At 42.3% G+C, this 21,064-nt stretch overlaps 1 protein-coding gene across 1 annotated transcript; it reads right to left on the reverse strand.

Annotated features, from left to right (window-relative positions):
* Positions 1 to 2,031: 2,031 nt before the first annotated feature.
* On the reverse strand, positions 2,032 to 20,460 carry LOC120028837 (galectin-9B-like). The gene is made up of 8 exons (XM_038974083.1): positions 20,136 to 20,460; positions 7,465 to 7,553; positions 6,393 to 6,600; positions 5,672 to 5,791; positions 5,287 to 5,586; positions 3,009 to 3,097; positions 2,542 to 2,698; positions 2,032 to 2,302 (listed from the first exon to the last, which is right to left on the reverse strand). The coding sequence occupies exons 1-8, from the start codon at positions 20,169 to 20,171 to the stop codon at positions 2,156 to 2,158; spliced, it is 1,146 nt and encodes a 381-aa protein (XP_038830011.1). The 5' UTR covers positions 20,172 to 20,460; the 3' UTR covers positions 2,032 to 2,155.
* Positions 20,461 to 21,064: the final 604 nt, after the last annotated feature.

Raw genomic sequence — 21,064 nt, forward strand, 5'->3', positions numbered from 1 at the left:
TCCTTGAGGAGCAGATTCAATGCATGAGCAGCATAGCAATGGGTGTGATGTGAGGGTAGGACTCCTCCACTTTAGACCAAGCAGCCTTCATGTTCGCAGCATTGTCTGTCACAAGTACAAATATCTTCTGTGGTCCAAGGTCATTGATGACTGCCTTCAGCTCATTTGCAATGTAGTGACTGGTGTGTCTGTTGTCCCTTGTGTCTGTACTCTTGTAGAATACTGGTTGAGGGGTGGAGATGATGTAGTTAATTATTCCTTGCCCACGAACATTCTACCACCCATCAGAGATGATTGCAATACAGTCTGCTTTCTCTATGATTTTCTTGACCTTCACTTGAACTCTGTTGAACTCTGCATCCAGAAAATGAGTAGATAAAGCATGTCTGTCAATCAGCCCACACCACGGTGCACACACATTGTTACTATGACAACTAGCGTAGCCATGTCAGCAAATCACTGCTGTCTGAACACATACTGCAGTTCACTTTGTGAACAGGGTGTCACGTCTGCTCCCGCTCTTCCCTCCCCCTGGCGCTTGAGGGCGCCAGAATGCCTTGCATCGCTCACTCCTGCCATCCATCACGTACACCTGCCTTTCCTCGTCACGCGCATCAGCGTTATTGGACTCACCTGGACTCTCTTATTACGTGTTCATTTTCTCCCCTATATGTGTCAGTTCCCCAGCTCTGTTCCCCGCTTCTGCATTGATTGTTTTTTGTTTGCTAACGCTGTTTATGTCTCGTTCCATGTCCGTTATTTATTAAATGTTACTCCCCGTACCTGCTTCGTCTCTCCAGCGTCATCCTTGTGATAGATCGTGACAGAATGCAGAAGCCTTCACACGAAGCATCGGGGAGTACTGGCGTTCTGGTTGGTATAGTGGCATCGGCTCTGGGTCACCACCGATGGAACCGGGGGTGCCTAGCCTGCTCGTCGGGCTTCCACGCCCTAGCAGGCTCGAGAGGTTTCCTTGCCCCGGTTGGCTCGGATGGCGCCCATCCCACGTCGGGCCTCAGCTGGATCGTCAGTTCTTGTCTGCCCAGCCGGTCCAGGAGTTTTTTGTTTGTTTGTTTTTTGTTCTGTCGGTGACGTCGGGGGTGGATTCTGCCGCCGATGGAACCGGGGGTGCCTAAGCCAGCCCGTCGAGCTTTCATGCCCTGGCTGGCTCGAGAGGTTTCATTGCCTCGGTTGGCTCGGTGGCTTCCCATCCCACGTCACACTCCACCGGATCATCGGGTTTCCTCAGCCGGATCGTCAGGCTCCCATGCCTCAGCCGGCTCGCCAGGCTCTCACGCTCCTGCCGGTTCGTCGGGCTTCCACGCCTCAACCGGCTTGCCCAGCGCCCATGTCTCGGCCGGTTCGCCCAGGTGGGACGCCGGGTGGCGCCCCTAGAGGGGGGGTACTGTCACGTCTGCTCCCGCTCTTCCCTCCCCCTGGCGCTTGAGGGCGCCAGAATGCCTTGCATCGCTCACTCCTGCCATCCATCACGTACACCTGCCTTTCCTCGTCACGCGCATCAGCGTTATTGGACTCACCTGGACTCTCTTATTACGTGTTCATTTTCTCCCCTATATGTGTCAGTTCCCCAGCTCTGTTCCCCGCTTCTGCATTGATTGTTTTTTGTTTGCTAACGCTGTTTATGTCTCGTTCCATGTCCGTTATTTATTAAATGTTACTCCCCGTACCTGCTTCGTCTCTCCAGCGTCATCCTTGTGATAGATCGTGACACAGGGGCTTTGGCATAGCCAGTCTCACACTTAATACTGTAACTTAATGTTATAAAAAAAGAGTCTAGAGACCCCTGGTGATGAACTAGGCTACATATGGAATTACTAGGCATTGTCCTCAGGGTACTTCTCATGAGAGATAACGTCAGGTCTGGCATTCTATCACACAATGTGATATCTAATGGCTTTCTACCTCGATTTATAACAAACAGGAACATATTTCTCATCCTTGAATTCAATGGCAAGGCACTCACTAATAATACATGTGCAAATGGGGTAGTCTAATAGGCACTGCTAGCAGTAAGGAAACAAAGTGAATGTCATTTTTATTGCGGAAAGAACAGATCAAACAAATATGTGGTGGTTTGGGTCAGAGGTGACACAAAATTAAACAAGTGGCTGAGTCACAGTTGTGACCCACAGCCCTAAACCATCACAGAGGTCAAACTGAGGTCTCCATCCACCTCCAGGACGTTGACCTGCTGGAGGAGGGTGTGGCGGTGTTTGTAGGTGCTCGTCTGATTCCCGTTGACCACTATCTTGTAGCACTGAGCCTCACAGGAAATAGACAGCTGAAAATACAGCCTTATTAGTACTCAGTCTCTGATATAGAGAGAGAAACAGTCTGGAATCTTTAAAGTGGATCATCTCTCTAATCAGACTCATGCCAGTCTGAGTGACTAAACCATCAAGGAACTCTGTATAAGGAAAGGGCTTGAGTGGCATGCTTGGTGCTGAAACAATAAATAATTATTCATCCTTGAAACTAAGAAGGTGTACAAGCTGCTTCGTATTCATGGTGGGTAGTTACCGTGAAGGCTTGGCCCCTGTGGAAGGGCATTCCACCAGAGCGCTCCTCCTTTCCCCATTGGTCCCTCAGCTTGCTGTTGCGTACCACTAGGGTCTCGTCAAATCGGGGGTTGTAGTGCAGCACAATCTCAGAGTTGCAGAGTAGGTTAACATTAAACCTATTGTCAAGGAGAAAAGGATAAGATCAGTGTTGTGGAGAAACCATGACAGGAGAACTGCTATAGTTGCCCCCTCCAGGATGTTTTGTGAGCCTACCTCTTTCTAAGCCAAGGGGTCATTGACACACACTTTCAATAACATGCAAATGAGATGAACTAGAATTGCTAAAGTTCTTCTATACTTTTTTTTCTAAGGGGAACAACATTAAAAGATATCAAATCATAGTATAATTGTGCTTATAACTCCAGGGGAAGTGAATGTCTCACTGTGGTTCCCCTTTACTGTAAAGACAATAAGGCAGGATCAGACCTATTGGCATTGGGTTTAACCACTCCCTGGATGTTGATGGTGCGTCCAGGGTGGAGTCCACCATTGATCATGTTCTTGTATGGAACAGCCTGGATGAAAATTGAAGATTTGAATAAATCACTCATTATGACCAACAGACATTGATGTGATACAGTAAGTAGAAGGTCATTTGAATCCAAGATGGCGTAGCAGTGTAGGCGTGTTTTGTTTCGTCCTCTCGTGTACTTTTGTATTTTTCGTATTTTTATTTTTTTTAATTTCTATCTCTTTTCGATTTTTAATTCGATTATACCTTCCGGTAACCTACCTCACACAATGTGATACGGAATCGCTATTATTTTTTGTAACTTTTTTAACTTTGGAACACATTCAAGAACCCCCAGTAGCTAACCAGCTAATCAGCTACAAGCTATTTAGTCATTTTTAGCCACTGCTAGCAGCTTTTACCTTCTGCACAGACACCAGCCCTGTTATTAGCCTGGATATTACTCACCAATTTACCAGCATCGGACTGTCTCTCCACAACAACGCCGGATTCCTGCCGTAATCCCTGAGCCACTACTTCTGATCCTCACAGCTAGCTTGCAGCTAGCGCCACTGCCACGAAGCTAGCACCAGTTAGCAAACAAAATTCTACAATACCTCTTTCGCCATCTGGCTTGGATTCTCTGTCGACAAGGCGCCCCGCCGCACCACCACGTCTGGTCTGCCGACGAATACCCCATCCGCTGTGCCCTCAACCGGCCTCCGTCTGAGCAGACCCCCTCCGTCTGAGTAGACCACCCCCGGGCTACTAACTTTAAACGCCGCGTGCTAGCGTAGTGGCGGCTTCCCTGCTCCATCTACGGCTGCCCCCCGGTCACTATGATCACTTGGCTACACAGCTGATGCCTGCTGGACTGTCCATTAATTCACGGTACTCCATTCTGTTTATTCGGGCCGACTCTTTTCTCTGTATATATCAATGATGTTGCTCTTGCTGCGGGCGATTCCCTGATCCACCTCTACGCAGACGACACCATTCTGTATACTTCTGGCCCTTCCTTGGACACTGTGCTATCTAACCTCCAAATGAGCTTCAATGCCATACAACAATCCTTCCGTGGCCTCCAACTGCTCTTAAACGCTAGTAAAACCAAATGCATGCTTTTCAACCGTTCGCTGCCTGTACCCGCACGCCCGACTAGCATCACCACCCTGGACGGTTCCGACCTAGAATATGTGGACATCTATAAGTACCTAGGTGTCTGGCTAGACTGCAAACTCTCCTTCCAGACTCATATCAAACATCTCCAATCCAGCAGGTGTATCTCACTGATCATCCCTAAAGCCAAAACCTCATTTGGCCGCCTTTCCTTCCAGTTCTCTGCTGCCTGCGACTGGAACGAATTGCAAAAATCTCTGAAGTTGGAGACTTTTATCCCCCTCAACAACTTTAAACATCTGCTATCTGAGCAGCTAACCGATCGTTGCAGCTGTACATAGTCCATCGGTATATAGCCCACCCAATTTACCTACCTCACCCCCATACTGCTTTTATTTATTTACTTTTCTGCTCTTTTGCACACCAGTATCTCTACTTGCACATGATCATCTGATGATTTATCACTCCAGTGTTAATCTGCTAAATTGTAATTATTCGATTTATTGCCTACCTCCTCATGCCTTTTGCACACATTGTATATAGATTCTCTTTTTTTCTACCATGTTATTGACTTGTTTATTGTTTACTCCATGTGTAACTCTGTGTTGTTGTCTGTTCACACTGCTATGCTTTATCTTGGCCAGGTCGCAGTTGCAAATGAGAACTTGTTCTCAACTAGCCTACCTGGTTAAATAAAGGTGAAATAAAAATTATTATTTTTTTTTTTACAAAGAATGGTGGCTGGACATATGGAGGAGGAGCCTGTGAGGAGCAACAGGAGAGAGGGATCTTGACAGCATGTTGATTAATGTACTACACTTTCCTGTAAACAGGTTACTGTATATTTACTGTAGAAATCTGCCTAAAGACAATGACAGGGGTTATACTCACATAACGACACAGTCACTGTACTGAATGAGGAAGTAGATCACTCTAAACTAAATATGAACTTTAGTGATCTTAAAATTCCCCATCACAGGCAATATCAGTAGTACTGAACATAAAACCAACATATAGAGACTGAAAGACAATGAAAGGAATACAAATCACAGATCTGCCCCCAAAAAATTATTAATCCGATAACCAAGAAGTGGTTGGTCAATAAAGTATCATTATTGATACAGATGAACTTACTGGACATTCTGGTTGCGTGGGAAATCCCGGTTGAGCGGGAAATCCAGGGTGAGAAGGGAATCCCGGGTGAGAAGGGAATCCCGGTTGTGGCGGAAATCCTGGTTGCGGCGGAAATCCTGGTTGCGCCGGAAATCCTGGTTGCGGCGGAAATCCTGGTTGCGCCGGAAATCCCGGATAAGAAGGGAATCCAGGTTGTGCCGGAAATCCCAGTTGCGGCGGAAATCCCGGTTGCGCCGGAAATCCCGGATAAGAAGGGAGTCCAGGTTGTGCCGGAAATCCTGGCTGTGCAGGAAAGGTGGGCTAAAAGAGATGAAATCACTTTAAAATCAGTTGAACTACCTTCAAATTCTCTGTACATCTAATTAATGTGTTAGGTACTACTCACTGCAGGGTTCTGGAAGGCGATGGAGGTCACCTCCACTTTTCCCTCGACTGAGATGGTGTCCACTGCGTCAAACGGAATACGGTGCTTAAAGGTCATGAAATGGTTCCCATTCGCATTCAACTGAAGGCAGAGAACAGAGAACGACAATGAGCAGTCATTATGGACCTGAGGACAGTGAGTATTCCAAGTTAACCCATGAATTGAAATCCATTTTAACTCCTTAACAGATTAGCATAAATTGAGTCACACTGTAAAATAGATAAAAAGAGAATAAAGATAGAATAACATAACATACAATTTCAAGAAAACAAGAGTGAACCACCATGTTAGATCATGAGTCACTGACTTCATTAAAATCATGGGGGAGCTCTGTAAGCATAATCTTTTACAATCATTCACACAGACGGAAAAGGTTATTGTGTAGTCGGAATGTACAGATGTAGGATCTTAATCTGATCACTCCGTTGTTGCTGAAAATGTTCCTACACAGCAGGAAAAGCAAACTTTTAGTGTATTCAAGGTTTTAAAAGAATTTTAAAGTTTGTAATTTCCCTATTAAAAATGTCAGACTTGATTTGTCCTCACGAAAAATGTATTAACCCAATTAATTATAATCCACATAATAATTCACATTTCTTGTTGCTGCAGGATTATTTTGGTTTAAATTAAGATCCTACATCTCTATACTCCATATACTATAGTATGGGAGGGTTTGGGTGACCTGGAAGCCGTCCCTCTGGACGGTGATCACGAGGCTGAAGCCAGAGCCATGCTGAAAGGGGGAATGCTGCTTCCGCTCCTCTGTCCCCCATCTGGACTGCTGCAAGGTGTTGGCCACCACATATCCAGGGTGACTGTCATATCGTGGGTTCAAGTGAAGGGCAATGTCCGCCCCTGCCCTAGAACCACACTGCAAATTCACATGGAACCTGAGCGAGAGAGAGAGACCGAGAGAGAGAGACCGAGAGAGAGCGAGAGAGAGAGTGAGAGAGAGGGGGCGAGGGAGAGCATGTGGTTCCAGAGATGTTAATAACCTCTATGGGATTGGTGTCCCCCCGCGGGACGGTTGAGCTAACGTGTGCTAATGTGATTAGCATGACGTTGTAAGTAACAAGAACATTTCCCAGGACATAGACATGTCTTATATGGGTAGAAAGCTTAAATTCTTGTTCATCTAACTGCACTGTCCAATTTACAGTAGCTATTACAGTGAAAAAATACCATGCTATTGTTTGAGGAGAGTGCACAGTTATGTACTTGAAAATGTATCAATTGACCAATTAAGCACATGTGGGCAGACTTGATACAACATTTTGAACAGTAATGCAATGGTTCATTGGATCAGTCTAAAACTTTGCATATCCACTGCTGCCATCTAGTGGCCAAAATCTAAAATTGCACCTAGACTCCTAAGTTATTTATTGGCCTTTCTCTTCAAAGATGATGGAACAAAAAAAGAGAAAACGCATGTTTTTTTCATTGTATTATCTTTTACCAGATCTAATGTGTTATATTCTCCTATATTAAATGCACATTTCCACAATCTTTAAAGTGTTTCCTTTCAAATGGTATCAAGAATATGCATATGCTTGCTTCAGGTCCTGAGCTACAGGCAGTTAGATTTGGGTATGTCATTTTAGGTGAAAATTGAAAAAAAGTTTTAAATCGTTTTAAATCTGCACAAAAAATGTGCAGTATGCATTATCTGGACTAGAACGCAACCCCTGAATCTCTGGAAGACAAAGAATGAGGAAATGTGTTAACAAAGTTTATATCGGTGAGTGGTGACCCACCTGTCTGCCCCATGGTGAAGTTTCCCAGTAATAGTGATCGTCTTCCCCTCCTGCAGCCCACCTTGGATAGTGCCGGTGAAAGGGAGTCTCTGCGACAGATATTAAACAGAATCATTGATGATAAACTGAATAGAATAAATCAATTAAAAGAGCTATTACAGTGCATCCAGACCCCTTCCCTTTTTCCACATTTTGTTACGTTACAGCCTTATTCTAAAATGGATTCAATTAAATATTTTCCTCATCACTCTACACACAACACCCCATAATGAATAAGTGAAAACAGGTTTTAAGAAATGCTTGCAAATGTATTAAAAATACAACAGAAATATCTTATTTACATAAGTGTTCAGACCTTTTGCTATGAGACTCGAAATTAAGCTCAGGTTCATCCTGTTTCCATTGAGATGTGTTTCTACAAGTCCACCTGTGGCAAATTCAATTGATTGAACATGATTTGGAAAAGCACACAACTGTCTATATAAGTTCCGACAGTTGACAGTGCATGTCAGAGCAAAAACCAAGCCATGAGGTCGAAGGAATTGTCCGTAGAGCTCCGAGACAGGATTGTGCCGAGGCACAGATCTGGGGAAGGGTCCCAAAACATTACTGCAGCATTGAAGGTCCCCAAGAACACAGTGGCCTCCATCATTCTTAAAATGGAAGAAGTTTGGAACCACCAAGACTCCTAGAGCTGGCCGCCCAGCCAAACTGAGCAATCGAGGGAGAAGGGCCTTGGTCAGGGAGGTAACCAAAAACCCAATGGTCACTCTGACAGAGCTTGACAGTACCTCTGTGGAGATGGGAGAACCTACCAGAAGGACAACCATCTCTGCAGCACCACCAATCAGGCCTTTATGGTAGAGTGGCCAGACGGAAGCCACTCCTCAGTAAAAAAGGCACATGTCAGCCTGCTTGGAGTTTGCCAAAAGGCACCTAAAAAGGACTCTCAGACCATGAGAAACAAGATTCTCTGGTCTGATGAAGCCAAGATTGAACTCTTTGGCCTGAGCGTCATGCCAAGCGTCATGTCTGGAGGAAACCTGGCACCATCCCTACGGTGAAGCATGGTGGTGGCAGCCTCATGCTGTGGGGATGTTTTCAGTGGTAGGGACTGGGAGACTAGTCAAGATCGAAGGAAAGATGAACGGCGCAAAGTACAGAGAGATCGTGGCGGAGATCTTTGTAGGCTATACTCGGCCTTGTCTCAGGATGGTAGGTTGGTGGTTGAAGATATCCCTCTAGTGGTGTGGGGGCTGTGCTTTGGCAAAGTGGGTGGGGTTATATCCTTCCTGTTTGGCCCTGTCCGGGGGTATCATCGGATGGGGCCACAGTGTCTCCTGACCCCTCCTGTCTCAGCCTCCAGTATTTATGCTGCAGTAGTTTGTGTGGCAGGGGGCTAGGGTCAGTTTGTTATATCTGGAGTACTTCTCCTTCTTATCCGGTGTCCTGTGTGAATTTAAGTATGCTCTCTCTAATTCTCTCTTTCTCTCTTTCTTTCTCTCTCTCGGAGGATCTGAGCCCTAGGACCATGTCTCAGGACTACCTGGCATGATGACTCCTTGCTGTCCCCAGTCCCCCTGGCCATGCTGCTGCTCCAGTTTCAACTGTTCTGCCTGCGGCTATGGAACCCTGACCTGTTCACCGGACGTGCTACCTGTCCCAGACCTGCTGTTTTCAACTCTCTAGAGACCGCAGGAGCGGTAGAGATACTCTTAATGATCGGCTATGAAAAGCCAACTGACATTTACTCCTGAGGTGCTGACTTGCTGCACCCTCGACAACTACTGTGATTATTATTATTTGATCATGCTGGTCATTTATGAACATTTGAACATCTTGGTCATGTTCTGTTATAATCTCCACCCAGCACAGCCAGAAGAGAACTGGCCACCCCTCATAGCCTGGTTCCTCTCTAGGTTTCTTCCTAGGTTTTGGCCTTTCTAGGGAGTTTTTCCTAGCCACCGTGCTTCTACACTTGCATTGCTTGCTGTTTGGGGTTTTAGGCTGGGTTTCTGTACAGCACTTTGATATATCAGCTGATGTAAGAAGGGCTATATAAATACATTTTATTTGATTTGATCATTGATGAAAGCCTGCTCCAGAGCACTCAGGACCTCAGACTGGGGTGACGGTTCACCTTCTAACAGGACAATGAACCTAAGCACACAGCCAAGACAATGCAGGAGTGGCTTCGAGACAAGTCTCTGAATGTCCTTGAGTGGCCCAGCCAGAGCCCGGACTTGAACTCGATCTAACATCTCTAGAGAGACGTGAAAATAGCTGTGCAGCGACGCTCCCCATCCAACCTGACAGAGCTTGAGAGGCTTTGCAAAGAAGAATGGGGGAAACTCAAGGCTGTAATCGCCGCCGAAGGTGCTTCAACAAAGTACTGAGTAAAGGGTCTGGATACTTATCTAATTTTTTTGCAAAAATGTCTGAACCTGTTTTTGCTTCATCATGAGGTATTGTGTGTAGATTGCTGGCAAAAAACAACAATTTAATCAATCTTAGGATAAGGCTGTAATGTAACAAAATTAGGAAAAAGTAAAGGGGTATCAATACTGTATGTAGGCTAGAGGCCATTGACTCTTTCCTCTTTACTACATCTCTTACTACTACCTGTGTGATAATTATTAGTATTTTTGGGGGGGTGATTTAAATATTGACTGGGTGTCATCAAGCTGCCCACTCAGGAAAAAACATCAAACTGTAAACAGTGCCTGCAACCTGGATCCGGTTGTCAGTCAACTTACCAGGGTAGTTACAAACAGCACAGGAATTAAATGATCAACATGTATTGATCACATTTTTTACTAACGCTGCAGATATTTGCTTTAAAGCAGTATCCAAATCCATAGGATGTAGTGGTCACAATATAATAGCCATATCTAGGAAAACCAAAGTTCCAAAGGCTGGGCCTAATATAGTGTATAAGAGGTCATACAAGAGGTTTTGTAGTGATTCATATGTTGATGATGTAAAGAATATTTGCTGGTCTGTGGTGTGTAATGAGGAGCAACCAGACGCTGCACTTGATGCATTTATGAAACTACTTATTCCAGTTACTAATAAGGACGCACCCTTTAAGAAAATGACTGTAAAAACTGTTAAATCCCCTTGGATTGATGAGGAATTTAAAAATTGTAAGGTTGAGAGGGATGAGGCAAAAGGTATGGCAATTAAGTCTGACAGCCCAACTGATTTGCAAACATACTGCAAATGAAGAAATCACGTGACTAAACTAAATAAACTACACTATGAAACAAAGATAAATTATATAATGAATGATAGTAAAAAGCTTTGGGGAACCTTAAATGAAATTTTGGGGAAAATATCCAACTCCGCTCCTTCATTTATTGAATCAGATAGCTCATTCATCACAAAGCTCACTGATATTGCCAACTACTTTAATGACTTTTTCATTGGCAAGATCAGCAAACTTAGGGATGACATCCCAGCAACAAATGCTGACACTACACATTCAAGTATATCAGACCAAATTATGAAAGACAAGAATTGTACTTTTGAATTCCGTAAAGTCAGTGTGGAAGAGGTGAAAAAATTATTGTTTTCTATCAACAATGACAAGCCACCATGGTCTGACAATCTAGATGGAAAATTACTGAGGATAATAGCAGACGATACTGCCACTCGTATTTGCCACATCTTCAATTTAAGCCTACTAGAGAGTGTGTGCCCTCAAGCCTGGAGGGAAGGTAAAGTCATTCCGCTACCCAAGAATAGTAAAGTCCCCTTTACTGGCTCAAATAGCTGACCAATCAGCCTGTTAGCAACCCTTAGTCAACTTCTGGAAAAAATAGTGTTTGACCAGATACAATGCTATTTTACAGTAAAAAAATTGACAACAGAATTTCAGCGTGCTTATAGGGAAGGACACTCAAGCATAGCACTTACACAAATGACTGATGATTGGCTGAGAGAAATTGATAATAAAATGATGGTGGGGGCTGTCTTGTTAGACTTCAGTGCAGCTTTTAACATTATTGATCATAGTCTACTGCTGAAAAAACATATGTGTTATGGCTTTACACCCCCTGCTATAATGATATTATAATTATAATGTCTATTACTAAATCTTGTAATAAATAATGTGGAAAATGAGCAAGTTGAGATGACCAAACTGCTTGGAGTAACACTAGATTGTAAACTGCAATGGTCAAAACATATTGAGGCAGTAGTAGCTAAGATGGGGAGAAATCTGTCTATAATAAAGCGATGCTCTGCCTTCTTAACAACACTATCAACAAGGCAGGTCCCACAGGCCCTAGTTTTGTCGCGTCCTTGACTACTGTTCAGTCGTGTAGTCAGGTGCCACAAAAAAAGGACTTAGGAAAATTGTAATTGGCTCAGAACAGGGCAGCAGAGCTGGCCTTTGGATGTACACAGAGAGCTAATATTAATAATATGCGTGTCAATCTCTCCCGGCTGAAAGTGGAGGTATTGACATGTTGAATGCACCGAGCTGTCTGTCTAAACTACTGGCACACAGCTCGGACACCCATTCATACCCCACAAGACATGCCACAAGAGGTCTCTTCACAGTCCCCAAGTCCAGAACAGACTCAAACAAGGTCCAGAATGTCCACTGACTACCCTTCTATATTGCACACCCTTTAGTTTGTCAATTTTCATCTCACCCGTTTTTACATTAATTTTTCCAAATGTAAAATTTCAATAGCTCCTTGGTCATGTGACCTAGTGACCTCAAACAAGGTTCAGAATGTCCACTGACTATACCTTCATATCGCACACTCTGACTTTCATATCATGCTATTAGACTTAAATATGTAAGCTTTCCAGGCCTTCATTTCACATGGGTGTTAAAAAAAAAATTGGAACAAATGTTCCAGCCTTGCAATAACTATCTTTCACATGGACACTGAAAAGATCCGCAAATGGCTGTATGTGGAATGGATCAAGGACAGGAGAGGTGTTCAAACAGAGGTGCACTTCTTATGGCTGCAATCCCGGTAACGGGATGATATGACAACAGCCAGTGAAAGTGCAGGGCGCCAAATTCAAAACAACAGAAATCTCATAATTAAAATTCCTCAGACAGACTTATGTCTTATACCATTTTAAAGGTAATCTTGTTGTTAATCACACCAAGGTGTCCGATTTCAAATATGCTTTTCTGCGAAAGCACTACAAACGATTATGTTAGGTCACACCAAACCACAACCATTTTTCCAGCGAAAGATAGCAGTCACAAAAAGCACAAATAAAGATAAAATGAATCACTAACCTTTGATGATCTTCATCTGATGACACTCATAGGACTTCATGTTACACAATACATGTATGTTTTGTTTGATAAAGTTCATATTTATATAAAAAAATCTGAGTTTACATTGGCGCGTTACATTCACTAGTTCCAAAAACATCCAGTGATAGTGCATAGCCACATCGTTTCAACAGAAATACTCATCATAAATGTAGATGATAATACAAGTTATACACATGGAATTATAGATATACCTCTCCTTAATGCAACCGCTCTGTCAGATTTCAAAAAAACTTTACGGAAAAAGCAAACCATGCAATAATCTGAGACGGAGCTCAGAACAATTGTCAAATTAGCCGCCATGTTGGAGTCAACAGAAACCAGAAATTACATGATAAATATTCCCTTACCTTTGATGATCTTCATCAGAATAATAATTCGATAATGTCCGTTATTTATGTCCAATTAGCTACTTTGGTTAGTGCGTTTGGTAAACAATTCCAAAGTCACAAAGCGCGTTCACTAAAACGGGACAATGTCCAAAAGTTCCGTAACAGACAGCAGAAACATGTCAAACGATGTATTGAATCAATCTTTAGAATGTTGTTAAAATATATCTTGAATAACGTTCCAACCGGAGAATTACATTGACTTCAGATGAGCGATGGAACGGAGCTGCCTCTCATGTGAGCGCGCGTGGTCAAAGAATGTTCACCTCATGGCAGTGGTGACTCATTCCTGTCTCCTTCGGCCCCCCTTCCCAGTATAGTCATAAGACAAAGTTCTACAGACTGTTGACATCTAGTGGAAGCCGTAGGAAGTGAATACTCATTCATATCTCGCTGTGATTTCAATGGGATCTTGGTTGAAACTCGACCAGCCTCAGAATTTCCACTTCCTGTTTGGATTTTTTCTCTGGTTTTTGCCTGCCATATGAGTTCTGTTATACTCACAGACATAATTCAAACAGTTTTAGAAACTTCAGAGTGTTTTCTATCCAATACCAATAATAATATGCATATATTAGTAACTGGGACTGAGGAGCAGGCCGTTTACTTTGGGCACCTTTCATCCAAGCTACTCAATACTGCCCCTGCAGCCATAAGAAGTTAAAGGAAGGCACACAGGTCAGCCTCATGAAAAACACTGTTTCATATGCTCTTTTTAATCACAGTAATAGGCAGTGATTTGTCAGTCAGAGTGAACTTGATAAGGTGAAAGAATCCTTTTCATAGCATCACTTTCATTTACTGTACATTAAGACAAATCCTTCTACGTTGAGTATTAGAACGCAGTTTACATAACCTGATAATGACTTGATATTTGAGTGCATTCACAACAAGCCACCTGCAGACAACTTACAAACTGCAATACTGCATTTGAGGGTTAATTTTTCAGATGAAAATAGTTTTTTCATGCATGGCCTACTATTTCTAACTGGAAAAATACATTCCTACGTCTTTTGTAAGTAAAATCCTTTTTCCAAAATTGATTTAGGTACATTTTTGTGAAGAGGTATGAGGGCTGTGATATGGGTCATTTAATAGTAAAATCATTTAAGGGATCAATACATTTCTATATTGCTTCCCCAGTATCTGCATGAACCATCAGGCCAAGTGTTTTTGGTTGACCCTGCTGGACAGAAAGAGAAGAGGAATCGGAACACACTGCATTCAAATTCAGGTCTTAGTTATTCCATTGTACTGGATCTAATACATATTAGCATTTTACCTATATTCATAAGTGTAATAATTTTTTATGACATACTGTGAAAAACTCTTGGCTGCTGGCTCTGTCACTTTCAGACACGTGCAGAGCAGACAGAGGGGAAGGGTAGCTCTTGACTTGAACCACAGGGGTTCTCTGTAAAGAGAGTAATCCCAAAGGCACAGACACACCCCTTGACTTTCAGTTGGCACCGTTGACCTGTATGTATTCTCTCCTGATTGGCTCTGTGGTGCACAGAGGTATGAGGAGAGACATCCTCCTTTGTATTTATGGGAACAAATATTTCCTAACACTTTGGATCCTATTCTTGGACAGTTAGAAGACACAATGCATCAATGCAAAAAAACAAAAAAACAAATTACTGTTCATGAGTAACCTCAACCTTGTGGGTCTGTGGGTGTTTGGGCCAATAAAGTGCCAACTCAATTCTACCAGTGACGAGACTCTCATGCCCCTATGAACGGGGGCAATAGTTTTTCATCTAAACCAGCCCTTTTTTACTGGAGTATACTAACCAGCTCTTTTCTTGACACATAGTAGCAGTTTACAGAATAAGAAGTCAAGAAGATCAAACAGTAGATTGTTGTAAGGGTGTATTACATCCTGTGCTGGCCCCATTGTCATATCCATTCTGGATTCTGAGTGGTAAAATCACAGCTGAAAAATGCCTCTATGTATGTGTATACATTTTCCGCCAAGACAGAACTGCCAAAGGGGGTGGAGTTGCAATCTACTGCAGAGTTCTGCCATGCTATCCAGGTCTGTGCCCAAACAGTTCGAGCTTCGACTTTTAAAAATCCACCTTTCCAGAAATAAGTCTCTCACTGATGCCGCTTGTTACAGACCCCCCTCAGCCCCCTGGACACCATATGTGAATTGATTGCCTCTCATTTATCTTCAGAGTTTGTACTGTTAGGTGACCTAAACTGGGATATGCTTAACACCCCGGCCGTCCTACAATCTCAGCTAGATGCTCTCAATCTCACCCAAATTATCATGGAACCTACCAGGTACAACCCCAAATCCGTAAACTCAGGCACCCTCATAGATATCATCCTGACCAACCTGCCCTCTAAATACACCTCTGCTGTCTTCAACCAGGATCTCAGCGATCACTGCCTCATTCCCTGCGTCCGTAATGGGTCTGCGGTCAAACGACCACCCCTCATCACAGTCAAACGCTCCCTGAAACACTTCAGCGAGCAGGCCTTTCTAATTGACCTGGCCCAGGTATCCTGGAAAGATACTGACCTCATTCCGTCAGTTGAGGATGCCTGGTTATTCTTTAAAAGTGCTTTCCTCACCATCTTAAATAAGCATGCCCCATTCAAACAAATTAGAACCAGTAACAGATATAGCCCTTGGTTCACTCCAGACCTGACTGCCCTTGACCAGCACAAAAACATCCTGTGGCGTACTGCATTAGCATCGAATAGCCCCCGCGATATGCAACTTTTCAGGGAAGTTAGGAACTTATCGGCAGACTCAACAGCTTTGGTTTCTCAAATGACTGCCTCGCCTGGTTCACCAACTACTTCTCAGATAGAGTTCGGTGTGTCAAATCGGAGGGCCTGTTGTCCGGACCTCTGGCAGTCTCTATGGGGGTGCCACAGGGTTCAATTCTCGGGTCGACTCTTTTCTCTGTATACATCAATGATGTCTCTCTTGCGTCTGGTGATTCTCTGATCCACTTCTACGCAGACAACACCATTCGCAATACTTCTGGCCCTTCTTTGGACACTGTGTTAACTAACCATACAACTCTCCAACTGTGGCCTCCACCTGCTCTTAAATGCAAGTAAAAGTAAATGCATGCTCTTCAACCGATCGCTGCCCGCACCTGCCCGCCCGCCTAGCATCACTACTCTGGACGGTTCTGACTTAGAATATGTGGACAACTACAAATACCTAGGTGTCTGGCTAGACTGTAAACTCTCCTTCCAGACATATTAAGCATCTCCAATCCAAAATTAAATCTAGAATTGGCTTCCTATTTCGCAACAAAGCATCCTTCACTCATGCTGCCAAACATACCCTCGTAAAACTGACTATCCTACCGATCCCTGACTTCGGCAATGTCATTTACAAAATAGCCTCCAACACTCTACTCAGCAAATTGGATGCAGTCTATCACAGTGCCATTCGTTTCGTAACCAAAGCCCCATATACTACCCACCACTGCGACCTGTATGCTCTCGTTGGCTGGCCCTCGCTTCATGTTCGTCGCCAAACCCACTGGCTCCCGGTCATCTGTAAGTCCTTGCTAGGTAAAGCCCCGCTTTATCTCAGCTCACTGGTCACCATAGCAGCGCCCACCCTTAGCACGCGCTCCAGCAGATATATTTCACTGGTCACCCCCAAAGCCAATTCCTCATTTGGCCACCTTTCCTTCCAGTTCTCTGCTGCCAATGACTGGAACAAATTGCAAAAATCACTGAAGCTGGAGACTCATATCTCCCTCACTATCTTTAAGCATCAGCTATCAGAGCAGCTTACAGATCATTGCCCCTGTACATAGCCCATCTGTAAATAGCCCATCCAACTACCACATCCCCATATTATTTATTTATTTTTTGCTCCTTTGCACCCCAGTATCTCTACTTGCACATTCATCTTCTGCACATCTATCACTCCAGTGTTTATTTGCGAAATTGTAATTATTTCGCCACTACGGCCTGTTTATTACCATACCTCCCTAATCTTACTTCATTTGCACACACTGTATATAGACTTTTCTATTGTGTTATTGACTGTACGTTTGTTTATTCCATGTGTAATTCTGTGTTGTTGTTTGTGTCACACTGCTTTGCTTTATCTTGGCCAGGTCACAGTTGTAAAAGAGAACTAGTTCTCAACTGGCCTACCTGGTTAAATAAAATATATAAGAAATAAAAAAAATACTGAATGTCTTATGTCCGTTCTACATGTAGTGTTGGTACATGGAATATTCCTCAACTGCATATATCATAAATTGCTATTGCAAATAGAAGTATTATGTTCAACAACTTACATTTTCAGATATTATTTTGACAAACACACTTTGGTGCTTACAATTCATTCTCTATTGTCATAGATTTGGTGGGCACTGTCATCTGTGATCTTTGTGATATGACTTTCTTTAAGCACGTACTGATGAAACTGTCACTTAATATTTTTTTCTTAAAGTCTACAAACGCTCTACATTTATTTACTCTGTGATAGGGTTGGATCCTATATGCTACTTTTATTATTGTCCTGTAAATGGTTCAGTGCCTATAATTTAGACTGTGTGTGTAGAATGGGGCATAAAGGAAATTACCTCTACTACTAAATTACTACTAGATTATAGTGATAAGGAAAACAGCATACAAATTTGTCTTGTGCATTTGCCTATAACTAATCAGAATTCCATTGTTTACATAAAAAAAGAGAATACTTCAAAATGAGGAGATCCTGCCACGGAAAAGACGACTGGGTGGACATAAAGTGGAAAGAGGGTAAATAATTCACACCATGCAGCAGGACACCTTCAGCTGCTGGGTCTTTGTAATGCAGGTTTGATAGTTATATTTTCAATAATGAATGGTTAGCTGTTATGTGACAATTAGGTCAAAAGCTCTATTTTATTTTTTGGTGTAGATGGCCAAGGAAGTTGCACAGAACTTCCCCAACATCCCCTCCCAAATTCATATGGAACCTTCAAAAACACATGGAGCAACTGCGAAAAGAAATGGCTGAGGATATACTAAAAATGTCTGGTATGTAATGACATTTAATTCAAAGTAAATGTAAATTCTTTATTTTCATGTAGTTGTGTGGGACAGCCATATGTTCAGTTCATGCCTATGATTTCAGAGTTCAACAACTGCTTCATGTGTGCCACTGATAAAGAACCTGGATGTGACCCAAAAACTGACTGGGTTAGTAACTTTATTTAACATGTTTATATCTTTTGACAACAGTGACGGCATTTAAGACAATTTATGATATAACACAATGGATGGCTAATTTGTCATACTGCATTGATATTATTTATAACGTGTTACGCTTTGTTTTGTTTTAGATTGAATGTTTTGCATGCCAACGGTGGTTCCATGTGCTGTAACTAGGAATGAAGACAAAAGAGTTCAACAGAGTAAAGAACACAAACCGGAAGTGCAGTCTTTGTTGTTGAAAATGTATGCTATACCCCATCCACACTGAAGAGGCTCTGACATGTACATCAACCAGGGATAAGAGAAAGTTAACACTGAAATGTTTAGTACTTATTTGAAGTTGTGTCTGTTGACATGTTGGAAAAGATTAAAGGTCTACAATTTCTGTTTAATTTGTCAATATTCAATTTGTATTCATTGATTTACTGGCCACATGTTCAGTATATTGTTTGACCAGCAAACCCACTGCAGCCTACCTTACCATCTCACTCTCCATCCCTGCTTTGGACAATTAATAGCATGACTCTCGTACTTTGCCCTTTTTCTTTATGGTTGATATTAATGACGAAAGGAGATATTATCTGTCCCTCTCCTATTGTACCACTGTTAAATACTGTGGAAAAATAAAAAAAAACAGGGAAAATAAGTACTTAGAACTACCAATTATTATTAGATAAATATTAAAGAAAAGGGTAAACACAACACTGGACTGAACCCCCTAATGGTCAAACTAATACTAATGTACAACAATATTGACGAGACATACCTAGAGGTTATGCAATATTGGTGTATATCCACTGCACACTTCTTAGGCGTGTAATTGACATAAACGAGAAGCTATTGAAATGTAAAACTATGAAAAATGTACGTTACACCGCGTGATTTTACAGTACACAAACAAGAGTGTGCAATATAGAAGGGTACATTCTGCACCATGTTTGAAGTCAGGAGCTATTGAAATTTTACATTTAGAAAAATTCATGTAAAAACATGTGAGATGAAAATGGGCAAACTAAAGGGTGTGCAATGTGTAGGCCCACTCAGTGTACATTCGGAACCTTGTTTGAAGTCATTAGATCACATGACCAAGGAGCTATTGAAATTCAAAAATGTAAATAAATAATTTAAAATAGTGCGAGATGTAAATTGACAAAAAATAAATGTGTGCAATGTGTGTATGCCATCGGGTTAGCTAGAACCAGTTTTGAAAGTTTTAGGAGTAATGGTTAAATAGCTATTGAAATTTGAAAATGTTGATTTGTCACTATGTTGACGGTCCCTAACTGCTACTGGTGGACGTAAGTAAGACTACAGGCGTATATCCGTCGAATATCCAACCTGAAACTGTTTTTACCTCGGTGAGGGCACACAGTGTGTTGTGAACGTTTTAGTTTGTATAAACTGCCTTAAATTTGGCTGGACCCCCAGGAAGAGTAGCCTAATGGGGATCCATAATAAATACAAATAAATAGGAGTAAGTCTACATAACGGTATACGCGAGACATTCACTGTCGCCTCATAAGATACATATTACATTTGCACAATAGCATGAATTGATACTATGAATGTCTAGCTATGCATCTATTGATTTTAGCATTACATCTGAACGGAACAAGTCAGACTAAAACTGGCTAAATAACGTATATTACTGAGCGGAGGGAGCACATTATGATTACCAGATGTGACCGTACGCACACGCCCAACTCTCACAAAGTTAAACATTAAGCACATCTACATTTTAAATACACAACAAATCACATAGATGCTTATAATAAACATACCGGATTATGAAAAGGTTCTTGGTTATAAAATGACATTTCTCCAAATCTCACTGTCAGTCGAAGCGTCTTTCTTATCAGTTGCTCAACGCTCTCCTCTCAGTGATGATAGAATTTCAGAGATGTTCTGTTTCGTTTTTTCATGCGTTGAAGGGGGCGGAGGAGGAAGTAAGTAACAATGTGGCCTAGTTTACAATGCCCTCGTTACATTTAGGGGTTTTAACCTAAGGAGTACATCTGTCGAACACATGTATATATGCTGCAGTTGAGCGTTATCGGATTTACCTTACTTGGTAGGCCTACACAGACTAGTCAAGAGACGATGCGCGCCGATATATTCTTATGCTTTTTTTAATCATTAACCAGCAATCACTCACAGTCAGGTGATGAGCCAAAGATGGACAAAGTTTGCTGTGTGTAGAGGTCAGTTTGTCTCCATGCACATACACATGCATTCTAACATCACCATGGAAAATGTAATCCTAATGGAACCTTTTTAATTTAAAATAATTTCTTATTCCATATCCTAATTAATTGCCCTATTGACACCTCAAACCGAGAAAACGAACTGTAGGTTACAACTGTTCTTTAGCCTACTGAGGAAGGCAGGGGTACAGAACAATGGTGTTTGTTTTTATGCTGCTTTTGTAATCAATTGGGAAGTGGAATTTACCAGTTGTGCAGTCATAAATACTAGTCGGATGCGTTCAAGTGCTTTGAACTAGTTGAGAAACGCTGATTGGCTAATGGCCAACAAGCTGGGTAAACCAAAAACCAAAAATACAGCTATCATGCTTGCAAACAAATGATAGTGATCAAAACCCATATTCAAAGATTGCTTTTTATAAATAATGTTTTGTTGTTGCATTTAACTGTCGAAAATGCTGTTATCGAGGTAATTTCCTTAGTATGTGACATCAGAGGCCACCATG

This window comes from Salvelinus namaycush, chromosome 34, assembly GCF_016432855.1.
Source record: "Salvelinus namaycush isolate Seneca chromosome 34, SaNama_1.0, whole genome shotgun sequence".
NCBI classification, from domain to species: Eukaryota; Metazoa; Chordata; class Actinopteri; order Salmoniformes; family Salmonidae; genus Salvelinus; species Salvelinus namaycush.

What these genes read in the sequence shown, in the direction of transcription:
- LOC120028837 (XM_038974083.1), bottom strand. Translation starts at nt 20,171, where the DNA reads ATGTCATTTTATAACCAAGAACCTTTTCATAATCCG. An exon ending in AAGAACCTTTTCATAATCCG is followed by an intron (nt 7,554 to 20,135) that starts GTATGTTTATTA and finishes TATCTGTCGCAG; the next exon opens with AGACTCCCTTTCACCGGCAC. An exon ending in TCCAGAGGGACGGCTTCCAG is followed by an intron (nt 5,792 to 6,392) that starts GTCACCCAAACC and finishes CTCTGCCTTCAG; the next exon opens with TTGAATGCGAATGGGAACCA.